Here is a 21173-nt window from a genome sequence, read left to right on the forward strand (position 1 = left end):
TTACTTCTATTTATTTTCTCCACTGTTGTTATACCGCCTAATATCTCAAACGTTGTAATGTAATTAATTTTCTTTTACGTACAATAAGAATAAATAGCCGAAATACTGCTTGAGTAAAAAGTACATTATAAAATTCTCTTGGTCATGAGTTACATCCTCCCTTTCAAGGTAACCTTTAAATCTAGGAACATCTTACAGTAGTGCAGCCTCTAACCTATCTATAAGTCACGCACAAAGTTCAGTCACGCTTGTATTTGCTTCGTAGATTTGTTCTGTAGATTGTCATTTTAACCGGCGTTGACATAGAAACGTTTTCACAAGGATTCATAATCGATCGTTGAAAGTTAAAACCTATAGCATTTTTGAATTTTCCGTCGTTTGGATCTTCTATTCGAATATCCGATTAAGTTATAACGTACAGTGGCTCGTGTAAGTATTCGTACACATTTTATGAACACATTACGTGTGTTATACGAAACATTTTTACATTTCATTAGCTCGTTGTAATGACACCCAATTGTCACAATTATATTGGAAAAATTTCTAACGATTCTGGAAATGTATACAGAAGTTGCAAGACGATACAAGTATATATTTTATGGAGATCAAAATAATATTTAAATAGGCAATCATCCACTATACTAATAAATCTCAGTATTCAGTGAGATCATTTTTAAATTACACGCTTAAGATGATTATTCGTACTGTATATTAATTTTTTACTAAATATAAGTTAACAGTAAATATCTTGTAACTTCTGTATGTATATATCTTTAGGTTGGATTAGATTGTTGCCAATGTAATCATGGCAGTAGAGTCATTACAGCGTTAATGAAATTGCAAATTGTTTTATAAAATACGCACGATATTAACATAAAAGTTTTCTGTGGCAAATGTACAAACACTTCTGCTAGTCATTGTAAAGGACATTCTAATGATCAGCAAGCGTCCGAAGAACGTGCAATAAATGGCTATTATATAAGCCATCGAATAAACAATTAATCGTTTGGTAAAAGAAAGAGAATAAAAGTTCTTTGACTCATTCACTGGGTCTCCTGCAATCGGCGTAATCCTTGAATGTATAACCTTTTGATGAAGTCAGTGAGCATCCTCTGTCTAAATGCCAGAGGAGTAACATCACGACATGCTCATTGATATAATGGTGTTGGGTTTATTCTACCATAAAACTACTTGGGAAAGAAAAAGTCCTTTTCTGTCAAGGATATCTCGTTTTTATCGAAGCCGTTCCATTTCTCATTATAGCTCTGGAAATAATTGATGGTTTTAGTAGGACCTATTTTTGTGGATGTTTTTTAATTAATGGAAATACTTTGAATTACGTAAGTTTTAGGGATATCTGTAGGAATAACAATAGCGTGCCTAATTGAAAATGATTTATTGCAAATAAAATTTCTCTTGAAATTATTAATGCATTTGTATTTTGTATCGTTCGCAACTCACATTGTGGAGCCATCTACTGAACGCAGATTCAATCTAACGAGACAGAATGTAGATGATTGCGAGCATTAGTAAACAATAATTATTAAAATTTATTGTATATAACAGAAAATATGACGAATTGGAAGGAAATACTCTTTATTGCAAAAATAAAAATCCTACAAGTCATATACTTTGCCTCATAATATTTACAATTTCGTTGTTATATATCAAACAATATTATTTTTGAAATGCTTCGTTAGGAACGGCGGAAGATTTATAGTCCTTCATAAAATTCGAAATTGCTTTTCTTATGTCCCACTTAGCTTCTTCTAAATATGTCTGACACCAATCGGTGTTTAACCTAGTCGTTTCTGCAAATTTGGCTAGTAACTCTTTTTTCTCGCTTACACTAAAGCACGATGGAACGACGTCGTCGTGAAATCTTCCTTCTATACTACTTGGTGGAATTTCTTGTATAGTAGAATCTATTAGGTACTGATCATTTATAATATTGTATTCGTGATCAGGACCAGCTTGAATAATGAACGTTCTGTTGAACCATAGAATTTGCGATGTGGTGCTAATGGTCCTCAATAGTCCACAAACGGAGATTGCTAAGCATTTGCCATCGTCATACATTATATCCAATACAAAAGAATTTCTATCGTGATAGGATCGTGGTAATTTCTTTAGACCAATTAAAATATTATCTTGTCCGTAATAAAGATGCTGTTGCCGTTTCTTATTTGAATCCACATTTTTTAATAAATTTCTACTCGCTGTAAATTGAACGAGGTTCCGTTTATGAGCTACAGCTGCTGGAATCGCCAAGCTCATGGAATAAAACGCATTTTTACAATATAATCCTCTCAGGACTGTTCTATCCCTCTGATCGTACAGAGTGAAAAAGTGGTTGACGAATTTGGTGACTAACCCTTCCCTAGATTCATTTCTGAAGTAATTAGTATACGTGAGTGGTAGGCCAGATGTTCTAATGTAAACTCCATCCAATTGAAGCAAATTGGGACAGTATTTCATAGCAGAGTCTATGTACTGTTTAGAACTAGAATAATTTTCACAGAGAGGATTTCCATCTAACCATAACTTCAGTATACACAGATTTTTTAAAGGAGTGAGTGCTTCCATAGATATCAAGTTATTGTACCTTAAATCCAGATACTTTATGGATGTCAGACCACAAGTTTCTATAGGAATCAGGTTGAACAGTTCGTTTTTTTGAAGATTCAGGTGCTCTACCTTGGCAATTGAAGTCTTTGTTAATTTTAAAACATGACAAAAAGTTCTCTGTTGAGATAAAGGGCAATATACGGTGTTAGACATTTCAGAGTCTTTATGAAACTCTGACAGGTCTAAAGTTTTTCTATTAGAATTGTACATCTTGGTCAAAGCAGTTAAAATCAATGGCTGAATATTGAGTTTCAGATCTTGAATGGATGCAAATCCTAAAGTTACGATCAAGATCAGTGGATCTCCATCTGGATTTTTAATTATTAAGTTAGTCTTGCATAGCTTGTCCAGAGCATGAGCACAATTACGTGCCAAAAAAAAGGTATCTTCTCCGCTGGCTTGGTACTTAACAGGGATCAATTCTGCTGGTTCGATAGCACTCAATATGGCTTTCAATACACTTTCTCTGCTGTATTGAGTTCCTTTCAGAATTTTAACTTTGTGCCACACATCTGAACGACCCATTAATGTCCTTTCTTGGAACATAGACCCTCCCATGCTTATTTTTATAGCAATGGAGGAATCCAGTTGCATTGGCACAATTGGCAAACTTGTTCGTTGCATTTCCGTATTATATATTCATCCACATGTTCTAAGTAAATATTTATCGATATGGAGTCTTTGGAAATTTTTCTAATTTTATACCAAGAAAATTACATGTTCCTGAAAAGGAAAAATTTTTATTTTTTATATCGTTAGGTTAGATTTTTTAATGCAAAATTATATCGTACGTATAATAAGGATCCGAATTACATTACCCTTTTTCAGCGATATCCATGGAAAAGAAGATAAATTTATTTTTGTTTCAAAAATATTCATTACTAATATTATTAAATGTTGTTGATAATTTATATTGCATCATTGTACGTTGACAGTAGGTGTTACGTACATCGACATCTGCTGGCTGGAGTAGTAAGAAAGAAGTTGAGAAAGGATCACTTACTGGTTATCGATAAATTCAGCTGTTTAAAATGCCTGTCACTGTTTCAGTCAAATATCGTAATTGTTACTTTCGTACTACATATTAACCTTACAAATTTTCCACAGTTTACAAAATCTTTTTATAAATATTTCTGTATATCGTTTTGAACGTAAGAAACTTCCATAAGTTGCCGTTAAGCCTGCTGTTTCTCATAAATCTCCGGTTCATTTAATTGTCGAAAACACTTAGAACTGCGTCCTCTACAAAGTTTACATGATATCGCGTGAACAAAAGGTCCATTGAAATTCGGATAATTGTTTCTGCTCGATGAATATACGTCAAAAATGCCTGACAAATATTCTGAAACCTGACTCTACATAGAATCGAATTATGAAATCGTGGACGTGAAGATGTGCACGACATTGGATCCAGATAGAGATCAGTATCTCGACGTCGAAGTACCTTATGAAATCATTCTGAAAAAAGGTTGAAAAACCAATAACAGGTACCACGAAGCATTTTCACGCGAGGAAAGGGTAACCAGATATGTTAATGGCTGGTCGACGAGCAAGTATGCATTACCGGGCAACGTGTAACGTTATCGGGAGAGAATTACCCGCTCTAGAAATGGTGCGTGGTCCGGCTTCTCTTTTAAATGTGTTATTTCACGGCGAAGCTCGTCCAATCACGCACGAATACAACAATGAATAGCGTTGAAATAGAGGTATAGAAGATCGAGAGACCGGTGATTTGACCGAGGGGCAGAGTCAGCGTGTGGTGAGTGTGCATCGAAGCCGCCTTGGGCATCCTCTTCCGCATTTCACGTAGACCGAAAACGAAAAATCCGCCGCGTCCAACGATCTGCTAGTTACACTACCGCTCAAAAGTATCCGGGCGTTAGCTTCTTCTTTTCACAGAATTCCGCTCCAATTACAAAATTACGAATAAATCGGATACCAGTGATTTCACTCGTAATTAACACGACACTGATAATGTTACGAGGTGGTTAACACTAACCTTACCAGGTTCGGTCAAATGACAGGTTTGAAAATTGAATTTAAAATAGTACATTCATTATTATGTATGTATATTATATATGCAAATTCTTATATTATCTGATTAATCAATTTCTCAATTTTGGTTAATGTAAGAATTTACATAAGGTTAAGTGAACAAAAGAAGCAACGATGAAAGTACAATTTTAAAGTAAATTCTGAAACTAGAATGTTCAATTTTAGAAGTCGGAAAATCATAGAACGGAGCTGACGAACAATTTCTCCATTCACAAGTCTCTTGAAAATAATTCGCGCAGTAAAAAATTATTTAGGTGGAGTAGGAAACGCCTTTAACTTTTCTCAAATGCTAGTTTTAACTTTCTCCATAAACCTTCGTGGCGCTTTTTTCAAATTGAAGTTCACGCAAGAAAATCATACGAATATTCTGACTATATACACCAATGTTACGATAACGAAGTTTCATATTTTTATTATAAATCTTCCTAACATCGAACGTGCCGATTCATAGTAAATTTCTTCCACCGTAATGTAATTGATAATTAACGATAGAACAAGATTGAATGATATAGTAAATCAGATATAGTAAAAAGGCTTGCGACAGTAAATCTATATAATAAATGATGGAATATTCGTAAGCTTTCCAACAGATAATATAAATTTGTAGCCTGTTTTAGTTACTAGAGTAGAGTGCGCTTTTTCCATGCATTTATAGGAAATTAAAAAATAAAATGCGCAGGTAGCTCATAACATGGAAAAAGACATAAAACATCCAAAGTGTAGTACTCTCTACAGCACTTACTAGATAAAACAATCTTCTTGCGAAGTTCCATTTTCGAAATAATATTCATAAAAATATGAATTTGCACGAACATCCGAGCTCGTAAATAATGATAAATTCCTTATTGATTCGTACGCTCTGGTAAGATCCGCGTACTTCTCCTACGAAGCGTAGGGATTCTTACGTGTACGTGTACCAGCAACCGGATGAATATTTTTCTTAGTATAGCAGACTCGGACAGCTGCGCTAATGGCCACGGGCCATAGTCGAGATACTCGGAGCTGCGTTAAATTCGCGATTTAAACGATCCACTCGGAGAAAAATCTTAATGGAGACGCCTGTGCGTCTGCTTTTCGATAATCGAATCTCTCTTCCTATGCGATTATTTAACCAACTTGCATCTCGCCGTAGGAAGGAAACACGAGAGAAGTAGGAAGCGGGGTTTTCGTGTTTCAACTACGGGCCACATTTTCCTCTCTTTTTAGCTGGGACAAGGCTGGTTATCTCGCGGAGATTTCGCAGACCGTACGTTTTCCACGTGGTGTATACACACGGGATCGTAGCCCGTATTATAGCAATTCAATAATAAATTGTAGAACGTTCGGTCGTCGCATTATGCGCCGGTAATCACAGTAATAAGCAGTTCTAAAAGTAACGTAAGTACGTTGTAGGTAGTAACGAGTGAGCCGTAATCTCGGGGATGCCCCTATCTTCGTAGTTCGCAGCCATCGAAGGGAATCATAGGGAGGGAAAAAGAGTGGGAATCGAGAGAGGGAACGAGAAAGGGAAGGATAGGAAGGCAGAAAGACTGTGGGACGACGGAATGACAGAGAAGGAGGCGCGCGCGCGCGAAGGAGGAGAAGGAAAAGGCGATGCCGTGGAAGAGGCGCAGTGCGCTCGACGAGGAGAGCAGCCCATGGGCGTCATCCATGGTGCGATCTGGAATCGGCATAATTTACAACTCTCGCAGGAAATTGAGCCGCGTCGAGCCGATGCAAAAGTCCGCCGTGAGCAAGAGTCGCGATCATAGGTCCCTACCTTTCCTTCCGGCAGTAGATCACGTCCGATTGATGAATTTCTGCCTGCTGGATAGGAAAGGATCACCGATTCATTCCCGCTCGATCTATATTTTCCGACGTTCTTCGTTAGCAACCCTAATCGCCGCTCGAGATCGTTGCTCGTCCGGAGATCAGTGAATTCTTGTTGGATGGTTTAGGGAACAAGAGGAAAACGTAGCCACGTGTAATTTCGGGAATTAACGAGGGACTTTGTTAAGTCGGAACGGCTGGAATACATGGAGCTTCGATCGATCCAGGAAGAATCCTCTTTCTCTCTTATCAGATGGTAGTACAGAGAATAAAAAAAGGGCTGAGGCGAACCGTCGGCGAATTGAATTAAGTAGATCTTTAAAGTTTGATGCTCTCGTTACTATCACGCGATAAAGAAGAGCGGCGTATGTACGCCTATGAAACGGCTCGAAGAAGACCGTGTTGTACGTAGCCGTTAAGCCAACATCTAATTCGATAACTGGCGAAAATAATAACGTAGCGATCTGTTGCGTTCGCGAGGCGCAATCATCCGTTTCGTACCGGGTGTCCACAGAAAAGTATCGGTCGATTCTCGCGCAGCTCGCTCCACGCCATCTTTTTTTTTCTATCTTACCTCCCTTCTTCCAGCGTCGTTCGCGTTCCACTGAAATTATTTGCAATGATAAAGCAGGCGATTAGACGCGATTCTTCGCGTCTATAGGCATCAAAACTCAGAGAAATTACTATAAAATTTATCAATAAAAGCGGAGGGAATCTGAACGTCGGTTCCAAGGACAACAATTAACAATACTACGCTATTTTCCTTCGACGACAGTCGCAAACACGTTTGATCGAAAATATCGATCGCAGTTGAACGTTAACTTAGATGGAACTTAAATAGCACCGTTGGTTTACCAGCGACCATAACGATTGTTCTAGGTTAAATTAATAAGATTTAGAATGTTTGACTTCATTTTGTATCCTACGTTCTCCGCGAAGGAGGCGAGAGGACCAAATCGAATTAAAAATTCCAAGATGAAGTAATGAAACCTGAAATCGTTACCGATGGCTCCACGACAGTACCGATATAGAGCCTTCTCAATTTTCGAGTAGTAATGGAACGAGATCGTATTGTAGAAGCGGATCACGCGTTACAAAGGAGGTTGGCGTTACAAAGTCGACGAGTAGATTCGTAGCTGTAGGCTGGCAACGCCGGTTCCAGGGAATCAGATAATTTTCGGCCCTTAAAGACCGGAGCAGCGCACGGTAGCGATTTATAACGAGTCAGAAGAGACTGCTACCTCGGTAGCAGATGACATTTATTAAAAGTTTCGGTCCGAGCCGGGACGAGCATCGATCTTCCTCCGCTTCTTCCCCTTGGAAACTCGTGTTGTTCATGGCCGGCCCCGCGCGTCGGCTTGTTGCGCCCATCCACCGGGGAATACCGAACAGTTTAATAAGCAAGTGGTAGCCGTGATACAAGATACACCGAGTACCATCCATCACGATGCACTCGCCAGTCGTCATTATGCTCCACGAATATTTCGAACCGGCAGATCCTCCGCCCTTGAACCTACTCTCCCCTTCTTTCCTTCATCGTCGATCTTACTTCATAGATCGTATTCTCTATGTTACCTGTTACGCGTTAGAATTCCGCTAGTCACGACGGACAGAGTTGATACGCGAATTTATCAATTCTTGCTTTCTGCTGTTCGAAGTGTATAACGATCGAAGTGGCTTTACACGCCTTCCTTCTAAGCCAATCTTCCCTCGCGGAATCATAGAGACAGAGCACGCGAATTCCTCTATAGCGTCGCGTGTCAGGCAAAATAAACGAGACGTATCGAGATCGAATTGACGAGTCGGTTGTTTTCGAATAACGCGGTTAAACATTCGATTCTAAGGGTATGATCCGCCTTAAATCAAACTTGGTAACTTGTCTAGGTGTATGCACCGTGTGCTTCAGCACTAAGCTTACCAAGCCTGGTTCAACGACCGGTTTCAAAATTCAATTTAAAATTGTACATTCGTTGCTATTTCCTTTGCTCATCCTACTTTATGTAAATTCTTACATCAACGGGAATTGAGAAATTGATTAATCGCGTAATATAAGAATTTGCATATATGATATTCATACTTTTAATTCACTTATTTACTTATACTTTTACTTATACTTATTACTTATTTACTTATAATTCTCAATGAGAATTGATTGTAATATTCATCGGAATAAAAAAATATAATATTCATATATAATAATGGGTGTAGAATTCTAAATTCAATTTTGAAACTGCTCATTTTTATTAGTTCATTTTATTAACAAACATTGAGGAAATGATTACTTAAATGATATAAGAATTTACATAAAGTTGGATGAACAAAAGAAGTGACGAATGTACAATTTTAAATTTAATCTTGAAACTGCTCATTTTTATTAGTTCATGTCATTAACAAAAATTGAGAAATTGATTAATCAAATACTACAAGAATTTACATAAAGTTGAACGAACAAAAGAAATAACAATGAATGTACAATATTAAATTAAATTAAATGTTGACAGCGGTCATTTGACCGAGCCAGGTAAAGTTAGCGTTAAACGTGATGATATATTTCTACGTACGTGTGTATACGCGTAGAGATCATCCTGAGAACTATTGTAGTAGTTAATTGTTCGAACAGTCCTTCCTGATTTAATTTTCAGGCGCAAATGTATACACTGCCGCTCGAAAGTATCCGGTCGCTTGTTTATTTTCGACGAGACACTCTTCAGAGTGGAAACCTACAGTCAAAGCTGCAGTGATTTTCTTGTTTTCATCGTCTCATAGCAGTTACGTATAACGGAACGTTATTATCAGCCGATTAAATTGATTCTGAAAGGTCGATAACTAATAATAAGACTGGCGCGCGTAATTGTCACCTTTCTTCTGTTGCTTGACGAGCTCTTTATCCGCAGATTCTCTGATCTTCGAATTGTAAGATACAATGATATCGACAAAGGTGTTCTAAACTGATAGAAAAACATCCAACGTTAATTGACATAACGACGAAATTGATGCGACACGGCTAGTAATATTTAAATAGCAAATATGTACATACATAGTATCGGTTTATACCTGTATTTCCTGCACACCCTGTATAGCCAATACAAAAAAATATTATTGCAACGTTTCCTAGCATCTAACTCGGATTTACATTCTGTTAATTTCATAAAAAGACAGCGAGTGTCTAATTCTAACTCGTCACCGATTTCTTCAATCTGATCAAATTTGCATATTGTTACGATTTCACTGGACTAGATTTTCATGCAAACTCATATTAGGTCGTCCGAAAAGTTTCTTTCGTTTTATAAGGAAATAATAGATGCGCAACATTTTTCGTTTTATATTATTTTATCAAATTATGATCCATTTTCTTCTATCAAAATAAGGAACACAACGTTCGACAGATCAGCTTTCATGTTTGTATAAAGATGCGTTGTTGTAAAAGACGTGTCTGTAAAAGAACCTAATATTTTCCAGAATATCATTGAAAACGTGGAACCTACAAACAATACAAAATCGTTTAACCCGCCAAGTATCCAAGTAGTGAGCGCTATACTTTCCGCATGCTTTATACATTTCTACGTATTACGCACATTTTGTGCGATTCTGTACTTTCAAGTTCCCTATAAACGCGTCAATATCCGCGGTCCAGTTGCGACTACAAATCTCTCGACGCGTCCACGTATTTATCAACAGCCGTGTATACATATTCGGTAAGATCACGTGCGTAGTCCTCGGCCTGCGTGATTCAACAACGAGTTCGCAACAGTGTGAAATTACTTTGGAGAGGTGATCGCGTCGACCAACTCATTTTCCAAAGTGTCCATCGCATCGTATCGACCGTTTTGCGAATCATCGGTTATGGCCGATGTGTAATCAGATAGTAGCGGAATGGACGGTGTCTCTAGGATTATTCAAGAAAACTGTTAAAAGGATCAGAATGTCGTGGGGTGCCTGGACGTGGGAGGGAAAAGAGGGGGCGGTAGTCGCGCGCGAAACCTCCATTAAGCCCGGCGATAATAAAAGCTCAGGTCGCGGATCGACCCGTCATCCTGGTGGCCGGGTCGCGTGCAAAAAATACGTTAATTCCGCGGAACTTGCATGACCGTGCAAATAAATAAAACGGCGGGCACACATCGCCACCGGGCGTCGCGTACACCGTCGTCGTTCCGTGGCAGCGTATTTTATATTTTATCCGGTTCGAATGATTGATTGCGCTCTCCGCTGGCTAGCACGCCGCTCCGCGATACCATCTCGCGGAATGTCCCGGCTGTACTTGTCGTTTCACGCATTGTTTATTATTGTCCGATGCTTTTATCGTGATCGCCGCTCGAACCGACCGCAGCGACAATTCCAGCGGAAAAAGAAGCGCGGTCGAACGAGAAGCTGCGATACCTCCACCCTTTCCCTCCTTTTTAACTACGCGTTTTGCCCTCGTGACAGTGTAATTAGTCTGATACAGACAGGCTACCAACTTTGCTAGCCTCTTTGGCTTATCTTATATTTTAAGGACGTTAAAAACACCGTGCTGCATCGATACACTTACGTAATACGAAGCAGCAACGCGATGTGATTTGCCGCCATATCTCCGAAAGCACAATAGAAAAGAAGATAGCAAAATGTACGTAGCCATAAGGATCTCCTCTCTGGTACGGTAGAATGGACGCGTTTAATTCGCAATTCGAAGATATATCCGATACGAATTTCATTATAGTAATATATCTCATCGCGATATAACATTCATTTGGTTTATTTCGTTTCGTTTATCCGTTTTAATCGCTGCCAATAGAAACTAATCGATTGTAACGATTATTGTGTTCTTACCGCGTAAGGACACCGTTGGAACCAACTACTTATGTCCCTTGTAGGCTCCTGGTCCCAACTCTGAAAACTGTTGCTTGGGTTTAGTCCATTTAACCTGTAGACCGGATCATCCTTGAAACGGAAACTAAAAACAAATCAATTGCAACTACGTCGAATGGAAATGTTGCAGGTGTAGATACTACGAGGTTTGTTTTTCAGCAGAAACCATGTATTAAAATATAGAGAATTTAAATATAGCAATTCTACGCGGAAAAGGAAGAACTCGACTCGAGCCTGGCCTCTTAACAGATTGAAACTTCCAATGGTCACGCGTTCTTCTTTCGCGCTTTAATCTGAAGTAATCGGTTGTTGAGACGTTTCAACGTCAAATCGAGCCGTTTTTCTCACGCGCGAAAGCAAAGCCTCGTCTCCATCCAGACAGCATGGAAGAAGTTAAAACAGCGGACGAAGTTAAAATCCACCTTCCGTAAGTTGCCCCTCGCTGGGAATGTTTTGTGGAGCGGCAAGAGACGAGGAAAAAATTCGGTCGACGTTGCTTCGACCGAGACACGAGGCTTAACGCTGTCGCACGATTTTCGTAAGCAACGAAACTCGTCGATCAAACGTATGCGAGAGATGGAAATGGACTTGCATTAGACATTGACATGGCGGAGGCAGGGCGGGAAAGGAAGAGCAAGGTTGTCGTTTTTGGCACGAACCGGAGTAAAGAGGCAACGATGGTATATACGCGAGAGGAGGATAGTAATTACAGAAGCGGGACTGAAAACGCGGGGTTCCATCAGACCCTGCGAGGCACGATCCTCGATAAGTATAGTTGTTTCAGGATCGCGTCGATGCCTCCCTCTCTCTACTCCCGCTATCTCATTTTATTGGTACAGGTTACGTGAAAAATTTATTGGCTGCGCGCCGCAGTCGATCGTTCAAGTATACCTACAAAGATAGAAGAGAAACCACGACTTTCGTGCCCGTGGATCGTGTAATTTTAGGAGTTATCCGCGACCATTAGAGAGGCCTTCGATCGTTTCGCTAGGAATTTCTTTCCGTAAGCTCTCTTCGTTTCCTTTTTTTCAACTCCCCCGCTGAGCTTTTTGCAAAGGAGCCAGCCACCTTTGTTATTTCCGTCGAGAAATATAATATTTGTTTAATCGGCGCCGAGTACGAGTTTTTCTTTGCACGAGAGATTTCTTCTTCCCTGCAGCCACGTCTATAATAGTCGTCGTTCATCGTGTTATTCCTCTTCTGCGGTGAATGCACCCGATCACCATGGCACACGGCTACCCCCTCATTATCTTCGATACAGTTTCGCCTCATTTTTTCCCTGCCCCCTCTTTTTCTGTTATTTCATCTTTACCCCTTCCTCTGCAGCGCTGCAGTTTCCTTCAGCCGAAACAGAGTTGTTCTTCGTATTTCTCGAAAAAGAAAGAAAGAAAGAAAGAAAAGAAACGGTTGGGAATTGAAAGATGCTTTACGATGTTCCACCGAGGCTGCGGCAATTAACCGGTATAAATTCATCGATATCGATGGAGAATAAAACGGGAAAAGTATCTGGCGAGAGACGGTCGCCTTCAATTTCTCGATACGTTGCCTCGCCAAATTATTTTCCTTTCGTATCTTCGCGGTTATGCGTGGTACGCGAGCGTGAGCAGATCGCCTCGGTCGATCGTCACGCTCGATTTCCCTGGCATTGCGCGCACAGCGATATAATGTAGCCAATTAATGCCCGCGGGACAATCGCCCCGAGTTTCTTACGAACTGTCCCGCAAATTGCCGCGATAAACAGCCGCTGGCAATATTGAGACGGAAGTGGTCTATGTTACCGATATGTCTAACTTATTCCCAAACCACTTCCTTTTTGTATCGACGATCGAACAGTTACACAACTATTCGATTCTTTCTTTTCAGACTGTGGACGTTTGTACATTTATAGGAAATTTCGAGGCGGAAGATGGCACGGAATATGAAAAATATATGTGAAATAACCGAAGCATAGTGCTTTCAGTAGAGTATTATAGTAATAGTACTGTGGTATTAGTATTATAATAACCTATATACTAGTATTTGGTATATTTATTGCTATAATTACTAAATTTGTAAATTAAGTAATAATTAAGAAATAGTAAGAAATTTAGCAAATTTACGGTAATTATAAACAGGATAATATATTGTAATATATATGTATTATAGTATTATAATATAAAGTATTATAATTTTGTATATTGTAATAAAATATAAATAAAGTAATCATAATATTAGTATTATAATAACAAGGTATTATAATACTCGGTAAGTAGAACAATTTCCTACCGAGTTTTAATTTTCTAATTACAGTAGAATCTCAATTATCAAAGGCGATGCCGATCGGACCTGCCTCGGATAATCGGAAACTCAGATAATACGGAAAAGTCTGTTGGTGTTTGTATATTCATTATCCGTATAATGTTCTACGTGTATTTAAGTTTAATTAATTATCAAATCGACCGCAAGTTTAATTCACTGCTTTCACGATACCTCACTATTTATAATCTCTTACTCTTCGTGTCAACATTTCGAAAAAGGCGAGGTTATGGTAAAGTTCAAAGCATCTTGGATAATACGGAATTTCGGTTAAACAGGGCTCGGTTAACCTAGACACCATTGTATATACCTATTCTCAAACGTATGAAATATATTATACCGCACGAATGATAATACTATAATAATATTATAATTTATATAGTGATGTTATTATAATATTTCATTGCATCTTGCAGTATGACGTTTCGTTTCGTAAAATGATTCCAAAAGAGGCAAGAAAGGAAAATAAATTACAGGAGGCTACAGGACTAACAAAAGTGTAGAATACGAGCCTAAATTTAGGCCTGCGTTGGTTAGGTATTTTACTTTATAAGACGATATAATTACTTATTGCATTAGATTGCCTTCGAATAAGATACATTTCTGAAACCAAATATGTACGTCCCACGAAGCGTTAGGTGAATCAGTAGGCAAGGAATCGGTAGAAAAGAATTTATCTTCCACTAGCATCTCCCCGTGGCGCGGACCAGAGACATTATCGACGAATAATGTGCCGGTTCATGGCCGCGGCGTAAAAGTATTGATGTCCTGGCAAACGCTTCGGCCACTTCCTAGCGGGTGTGCTACCCTGGCTCGAAACCTGCCAGGAATCAATGACAAATCCACCAACCAACCTTCTTGCCTCCCCGCTTTTTAATTGTCCGAATCGATGGACCGCCTGTCCACCCTGAAACCATGCAATAATCGCAGCTAAATATCATTACGCGCCGTAATGTTACGGAATCGACCATTCGAATTAATGAATTTTCCAATCTTGTCGTTTGTTCCAGGCGAAGCGACGGTAGAGCAAACGACACGGAGGAGTCGGAATCTGGAATGGAGCAGATTTACTGGTAAGTCTAGTTTATTAAAAATTGACGCTGCATAGGAACGCGCCGTAGAAACGGGTTACCGCGTCACACGATAGATGGCAGCAGCAGTCTCTGTCTGTACTCGCAAGTTCTAGAACCTGGTATTACGAATTATGTAAATACCTAGATCCGATCCAGTACTATTTACCAGATTGATAATACTAGACCGACGGTTCCGAGTAGAAATTGGCGGTCGCTCTCTTTTTAATGAACAATAAACGACAATTTAGAGGTTGATTTAACAAATTCTACGCTGGAAAGAAAGCAGGATGGAAATCTCGGACGAAGCGTTCCATCTATGAAATTCGAAAGACCTCAGAGTAGAAAGTTGCCAGTGTTCCGGAAGGCACGTTTTACCCTAGGAACTTCCCCTCTGGAGGAACGAGTCTCGGTATGCTCGTAACTCGTCCCTCGGAACGGTTCTCTCGCAGAGTTTGCGTGTAAGTTTTTTCGACGGCTCGGATCCGTGGTTATTCGCGCATAACTCGAGGCAGATTCTAGTTGAGCCGCAGATTTATTAGCGATAGAGCAGTTCGATAGGCGGCCGTGCATCACCACGCCCAACCACGCGGCCTGCACATGCATCGAAACACTCGACTCGACTTCGCTCGACTCCACTCGACTCGTCTGTCGAGCGCAACGTGGAACGAGTGCGCCCCACGTCGCGTTTCTCTTATCCGCCGTTGCCTTCGCGTAGCTCCTGCAATTTCCTGTAAACCCTGTCGTTTTTTTCTTCTCGCTCCATCGTCTCTCCGTTTAATCGTTGCATGGCGGAAAGATGCTGACTGGAAGATTCTCTGGAAAAAACGTGGAAGCCAGTTGGAAAGTCTCACCGTGGAATATTATCGGTAGAGCGATTGAATCGTCAGAAACGACGAGCCCGGGAACTCGAGCACCGTCCACCGAGCACCGAAGCGATAATTACAAGGAAATCGAGTGCGAACGAGCGGCGTTTATCGGCTGCGATCGGGCAAGCCACCGGCGGGCCAGCGCCGAACAGATAAAGAGCCAGAGAGAAGAGAATCTGTGTCAGAGGTTGCTTATGCCTCGGATTTATGGGTTTGATTACCGGCGCGGCATACGTGCCGCGATTTTGTATGGGTAAATCGTGATCCTCCACGCCTCCTCTGTGGCTCCCTCCACCTCGACCCAGCGAAACCTCGATCGCGTATAAAGTTATCGCATTCTCGGCCCCGTAAGTGTCCATTGTCTACTTTTCAGGCCCGCATTATGCCCGTTCTGCTTCTTCCCCTCTTCGGCTAACCTCTCTCCCAGCGACTTCACCGCCGGTGTAATTTCACTTTTACAGCCGCATCGGATTCACCGGCGATAATCTCGATACGCCTTTACTCATCCTTCGGGTCCTCTGTTTGACCAGACGAATCTTTCGTATTTCACCAGCGAAATTGTTATCCTCGTTGGCAACGATCGCTTGGTGCTCGATGGCATTTGAATATCAGGAAGATGGAACTGTTCGTGCTCCTTATATCTGAACTGGTGTAACCTAAGTGATTCGCGTGACGTGGCTCTCTGTAATTTGGAACATACGCTGCATAGATATCGGGACACCTACGCGTTACATCGATCGACAAAGCCTTAACTTTGGCTTCGATGAGTACGCTCGTTCGTCGATTGACGCGGAGTATCCGTTTCACGTAGATTCGTTTCACGCGAATGGAAATCGCGTAAATAGAGCCTGTCGGTAAGAAAGGAAAGATGCGTACACGTACAACGACAGGCACGACGTAATGTACTTTTATCATTATCACGTGCAGCATTGACGCGTTTCAATATCGCGGAATAATAAATTACTGCATGCACTCGTTACTTTTGAAACTTTTAGGAAAATATATTCTCTGGCCGCGTAAATTACGGTCGCGCGTAACATTTACCGCGTAAGTTGTGTTGTAATTTGTCACGTAAGAAAGGTGCCGCGTGAATTGTGACAAGGAAGGAGAAGTTTATATTACATTTAAATAAGGTTTCGATAAACCTAAGCAGCAATTTGTTTTGCCTCCCCTTGATATTACGATAGCTGTTAAATTTCCTATTTTGTATAATTTAGCACTTTCCCTGTAAATGCATAAATATCCGCAACTTAATTATAAGGCGCGTACGATGCGAATATAATAGCAGATTTAGCTTAAAACGATTAAAAAGCAGGGCAGTGAAAAGCATTCGATCTTCACTAGATGCGTACAAGTTCTAATATTTATAAATATTTCCCGTCTTGTACGTGGCTCTGCGTTACTTTCGCGTTTCGTAAGATGACTATAATCTGCTTGAACCCTCCAACTCTCAGCCGTCGAATCGAACAAATACGAATTAGATTCGTGTTCTCTCTTAAGCTTCGTTCACACCGAGCGACGAAGCGATCGAACAGTTGAAATTCAGCCGTGCAAGCACAGCGTCAACCAAGTCGAATCGATTCGTCGTTCGACTAGGAACAGCCCGTTCTTCTATCGTTGGTCCTGATCCTTTGAACCCGCGGCCTGGTCGTTGCAAGCGCAGTTGGCCGATGTGAACGTGACTTTAGCCGGAACAGCCGGCCTCTTCGGTAACCGTGGACGACTCAGACATTTGGCTCTCGTTATGGAATTTAAAAACGACGATGCAGTTTCGGCTGGAAATACTCGAGCAGAGGCGATAGCTTGTAACTCGTAAGCAGGTCTCGTCTGGCGATGCCGAAGACAGAGAGATGGTGGCACGAAACGGTCGAAAAACGCCGTTACGCCGGCGCATCAATCTTGCACCGGCTCTCCCGAAGCGTGGCCAAAGTCCTTCGAGGAGGAGGACGCTGTCGGGGAGAGACGTCGCTCGGCGAGAAGATGAGAAACGTCGCGGGAGGTCCCGCGCTCCGGGATTGATGGACATCCTCACCTACACGGCTGATTATTTGCCGCCACACGCAGGTTCCGGCCGGGCCCTGGCCTACCTCCGTAACCGCTCTTACGCGTGTTGCCACGGATTCCCGCCCGTAATCACCGGTCGTTAGCGCCTCATTCACCGCTGATCTCGACGCACGTCACCGATTTCCATTCCCTTCCTTCGTCTTGGATCGTTTTAGACCACGCAGAGGCGCACCGAGTTTCCTCGGCCCAGCTTTCGATACAAGGACTCTTGCGTCATGCCGGACGATCCTGCAGGACTTCGACCTTGGGGCAACCTTCGAACAAGTCGAATTTTCAAGCCATCTGCGCGATCAATTGGACCGGTCGGCGGTATTGATCGTTCGTCGTTGGCGATCCCTGTGTTTTTAATCGACGAGTAAACGGAGAGATAACGGGCTGGAAGCGGCGTAACCGCATTAAAAGGCTGGCTCGTCTCAACACCTCATCTCTCATCGCGGTGCGTTGATGATGTTCGAAACTGGTCGGCTCATTAGTATGTGAAGCCTGGCTGCCACCTACCGGGCGGGGCAGCGGGTCATTGAAACAATGGTGTTGTGACTAGACATCATCAGGCCCTCTCAGAGTGTCCTGGTCTGATCGATTCCGGCGATGATCGATCGATTCACCGTTTCTTCATTTGTCCAGGAATCTTGGAACCTGTGGCCACGTGCGTGCACGTTCTTTGTTGTCGAGCCAGATGCCACTGGCTCCGCGTGCAATTTCCGTTTTACTCGATCGTACGTATACTTTGGAAAATGAACGACGTAATTACTGGAAAGTTTGCGTGCGTGTAATCTCGATGTAAATTAGCCGGGTAATTTATTCGAGGGAAATCAATGAAGGGCCTCCGCGTCGGTATAAATCAGACGCAGCTTCTCCTTTCTTTCTTTTCTTTCTTCTTCTCTTTTCTCTTTTTTCTCTCTTTCTTTTCGACTCTAGCAGGAAGCATCGCTTATTCGATCAAATCGATCGATCGCTAATAGACCTCTGCCGCGGCAAGATCATTAATTATGGCGTAATACTCGTCGAGAGGATGCGTCGATCAGCCTCGAGAACCACTCTTCTCCTCTCACCGTCGATGAGAGCAGGTAAGCGTTCTTCTAAACTCTGGGACCAGACGCTGGGGACCTGCACAGCCCTCATCCTCCTCCCTCGAAAAAGGGTACAGAGTGCCAGTCATATATTAGAGAACTGTTGGGGACACCTAACAAGCTGGCAGGACACGTTTCCCAGAATCGGGGCTACCCGCCACCCTCTACGCCTCTCTTACCCTCGATTTTCTCTTTTTGTCCCGATATTCCACCGCGTATTTCACATCCAACTAGCCGGCAGGCGCGGATAGATATTGTTTCGCGCCGTACGCTTGTTCCCAGCCCTCTCGAAACCTCCTTCCACGCGTCGTCCACGTTTTCTTAACGATCCAAATCGTTTCGCCTCTTCTTTTCTTTTTTCGCCTATTGCTTCGTCGCAATTTTAGGTCGACGACGTTTCGCCCTTTCGTCTTCTCTCTTCCTCCGCTTCTCTTTCACCGGCACGAAGGAGCTGAATGGCTCTCCGGTCGCTATGATCGGCAGATGGCTAAAAGTTTAATTACCCAGGTTGAAGAGGTTTTCGCAACGGGATATTAAGGCGAGCGCGCAACTATCGGCCGACAGGCTTATCGCTAATTATTAATCCAGTAGTTCCCTTTTATATGCGTCGTAAGCGGCGCAACCTGTTCGCCGCGGAATTATTATTAACAAGAGCGTACACTCGAGCCACTGAACGATTAATAGAAACGCCACCTTGCCATTATGCTACCTGCCTGAGCAAAAAACTGGCCACGACCAGCAACTCGTCTTTTCCGTTTGTTCGTCTTTCTTTTTGGTAAAGAGAAGGTCCGAGGTAAGATACACGGTCTCACGAAAGTACTCGAACGCTTGTACGTGTCTTTTGTATTATGCAGCTTGTACACACACGCGTCCTTATATTTGTTTCACATCCTGATCGTATCGATAGAATGTGGAAGAAATTCAAAGATGTACAAACTGTGGTATTTCACAGAGGCCAGAAAGATATCTAAACAACGAATTGTCTATTACACGTGTAATTACATTTTTTTTTATTTGGTAGACTTTTTACAATCTCATTGAAAATTATAAGCAAATTATTTTGGCGTGGTACTGTAACTTGGATCATAAGAGTTTATAGTACGTTTGATTCTAGTTCAATCTAATGCTTAAATCTAAAGGATATTGTCTTTTTAGTCCGCGGATTTGATTCGTCGTGTCAAGTAATTGGGTAACTAATTTTGGCGGTTGTTAACTCTTATATTATACCGAATTTCGATATTTCTTCTTTAGCCGTGGCTATCTTAAGGTCGCGATGTATCGTTTCGTTGGTAACATACCAAGGTGCACCTATCGAGGATCTTAGAGTTTTTCATTGGAATCGTTGGACAATTTCTATGTTGCAATTACTCGAAGAAAAACTCTACACCTTTTCGTTTGTACATCCGCAACCTACAGACCGCTGTTACGAAGAGAATAGAATTTAGTGAAAAAGATTGAAAATAACGAGAGGTCCATATCACTGTGGCCTTGAATATAAATTTCGTTTTCGGTTACAAGGTCTAGAAAGAAAAGAGCTATAAGTAGATTTCTATTGCTGTTTCTTGTAGCCTTCAGCTGCAGCCACACACCAAGGTTAACTATTCGGTAATGTCCTTTGCTATGAATATACGAACGTGATCCCTATCTTTCTATTGTATCGTGACACTGTAAGAGCGAGGATCTGGATCAGCATACGCTATATCTGTACTTATACTTACTTCAATATATTTTTCTATTTAATTCATCCACTGGTTCGTCTATCAGTCAACCTCAACGACACGTGTTGATAAAGCTCGATATTTATGTAGTCGTGGTCAGCACTCGTTGTACGTTTAAAGTAGCTGTATCAATTTGTTGCCAGATATACTGTAATTTCTACGTACATTTTCAGATGGCTTTCAATTTTGCCGAAAATAATCGTAACATGATTCGTTTGTAATGTTAATAAAGCCTCGTTAAACGTACCGTATAACGCACACGATGTGGCCATAAAAGTCTCGCATGGCACCTAGACGTTCAGATACTTTCCAAGTGTGTCTTCTCGTTCCGAAGACCCGAAGATGATTCAGCGTCGTCACTCGTCAAGGGAGCGAGGGAATAATCGATGAGAGGAGAGGAGGAGGAGAGACAACGGAATGAAACGCTAAGGACGAACGTAGTTCGTTAATATCAGTTATCGAGTCGCGAACCGCCTTAAGTGTCGTTGTCTGTTTGTCGTAATTTAAATATTTAATAACTCGAGGCAAAGTTGAAAACGTATAATGCGTATGAAATTCGAAGCTGTTCCCTTCATCTGAACGACGCGACGACTTTTACGCAGTGGTTCGACCGGAACAATAAAATTGCGAGAGGGCCGTTTTCAGCGGTTTTCCACGATTTTAACAGCCCGGCCGAATCCAGCGGGCTAGTCAGCTGGATAAATTAATCGAAAGTCCAGTGGAGGCTTCCTAAAATACCCGAACGAGTTT

General features: G+C 41.5%; 1 protein-coding gene and 1 long non-coding RNA gene across 2 annotated transcripts in view; one reads left to right on the forward strand and one right to left on the reverse strand.

The window, feature by feature from the left end:
- LOC138188163 (uncharacterized) overlaps nt 1-21173 on the forward strand; it is a 163642-nt gene that overhangs the window by 24633 nt on the left and 117836 nt on the right. Inside the window, exon 2 of the long non-coding RNA XR_011175384.1 lies at nt 14643-14705. This is a non-coding gene — a long non-coding RNA (uncharacterized LOC138188163). The remainder of the gene's footprint in view (nt 1-14642; nt 14706-21173) is intronic.
- On the reverse strand, nt 1580-9174 carry LOC138187997 (nuclear RNA export factor 1). Its single transcript, XM_069129349.1, has 3 exons — nt 9054-9174; nt 3447-3592; nt 1580-3351 (listed from the first exon to the last, which is right to left on the reverse strand). Exon 3 carries the CDS (start codon nt 3250-3252, stop codon nt 1678-1680), a length of 1575 nt encoding a protein of 524 aa, XP_068985450.1. The 5' UTR covers nt 3253-3351; nt 3447-3592; nt 9054-9174; the 3' UTR covers nt 1580-1677.

The sequence above is a fragment of the Bombus flavifrons genome, chromosome 16 (genome assembly GCF_040668555.2).
Source record: "Bombus flavifrons isolate JBK064 chromosome 16, iyBomFlav1_principal, whole genome shotgun sequence".
Classification (NCBI taxonomy): Eukaryota; Metazoa; Arthropoda; class Insecta; order Hymenoptera; family Apidae; genus Bombus; species Bombus flavifrons.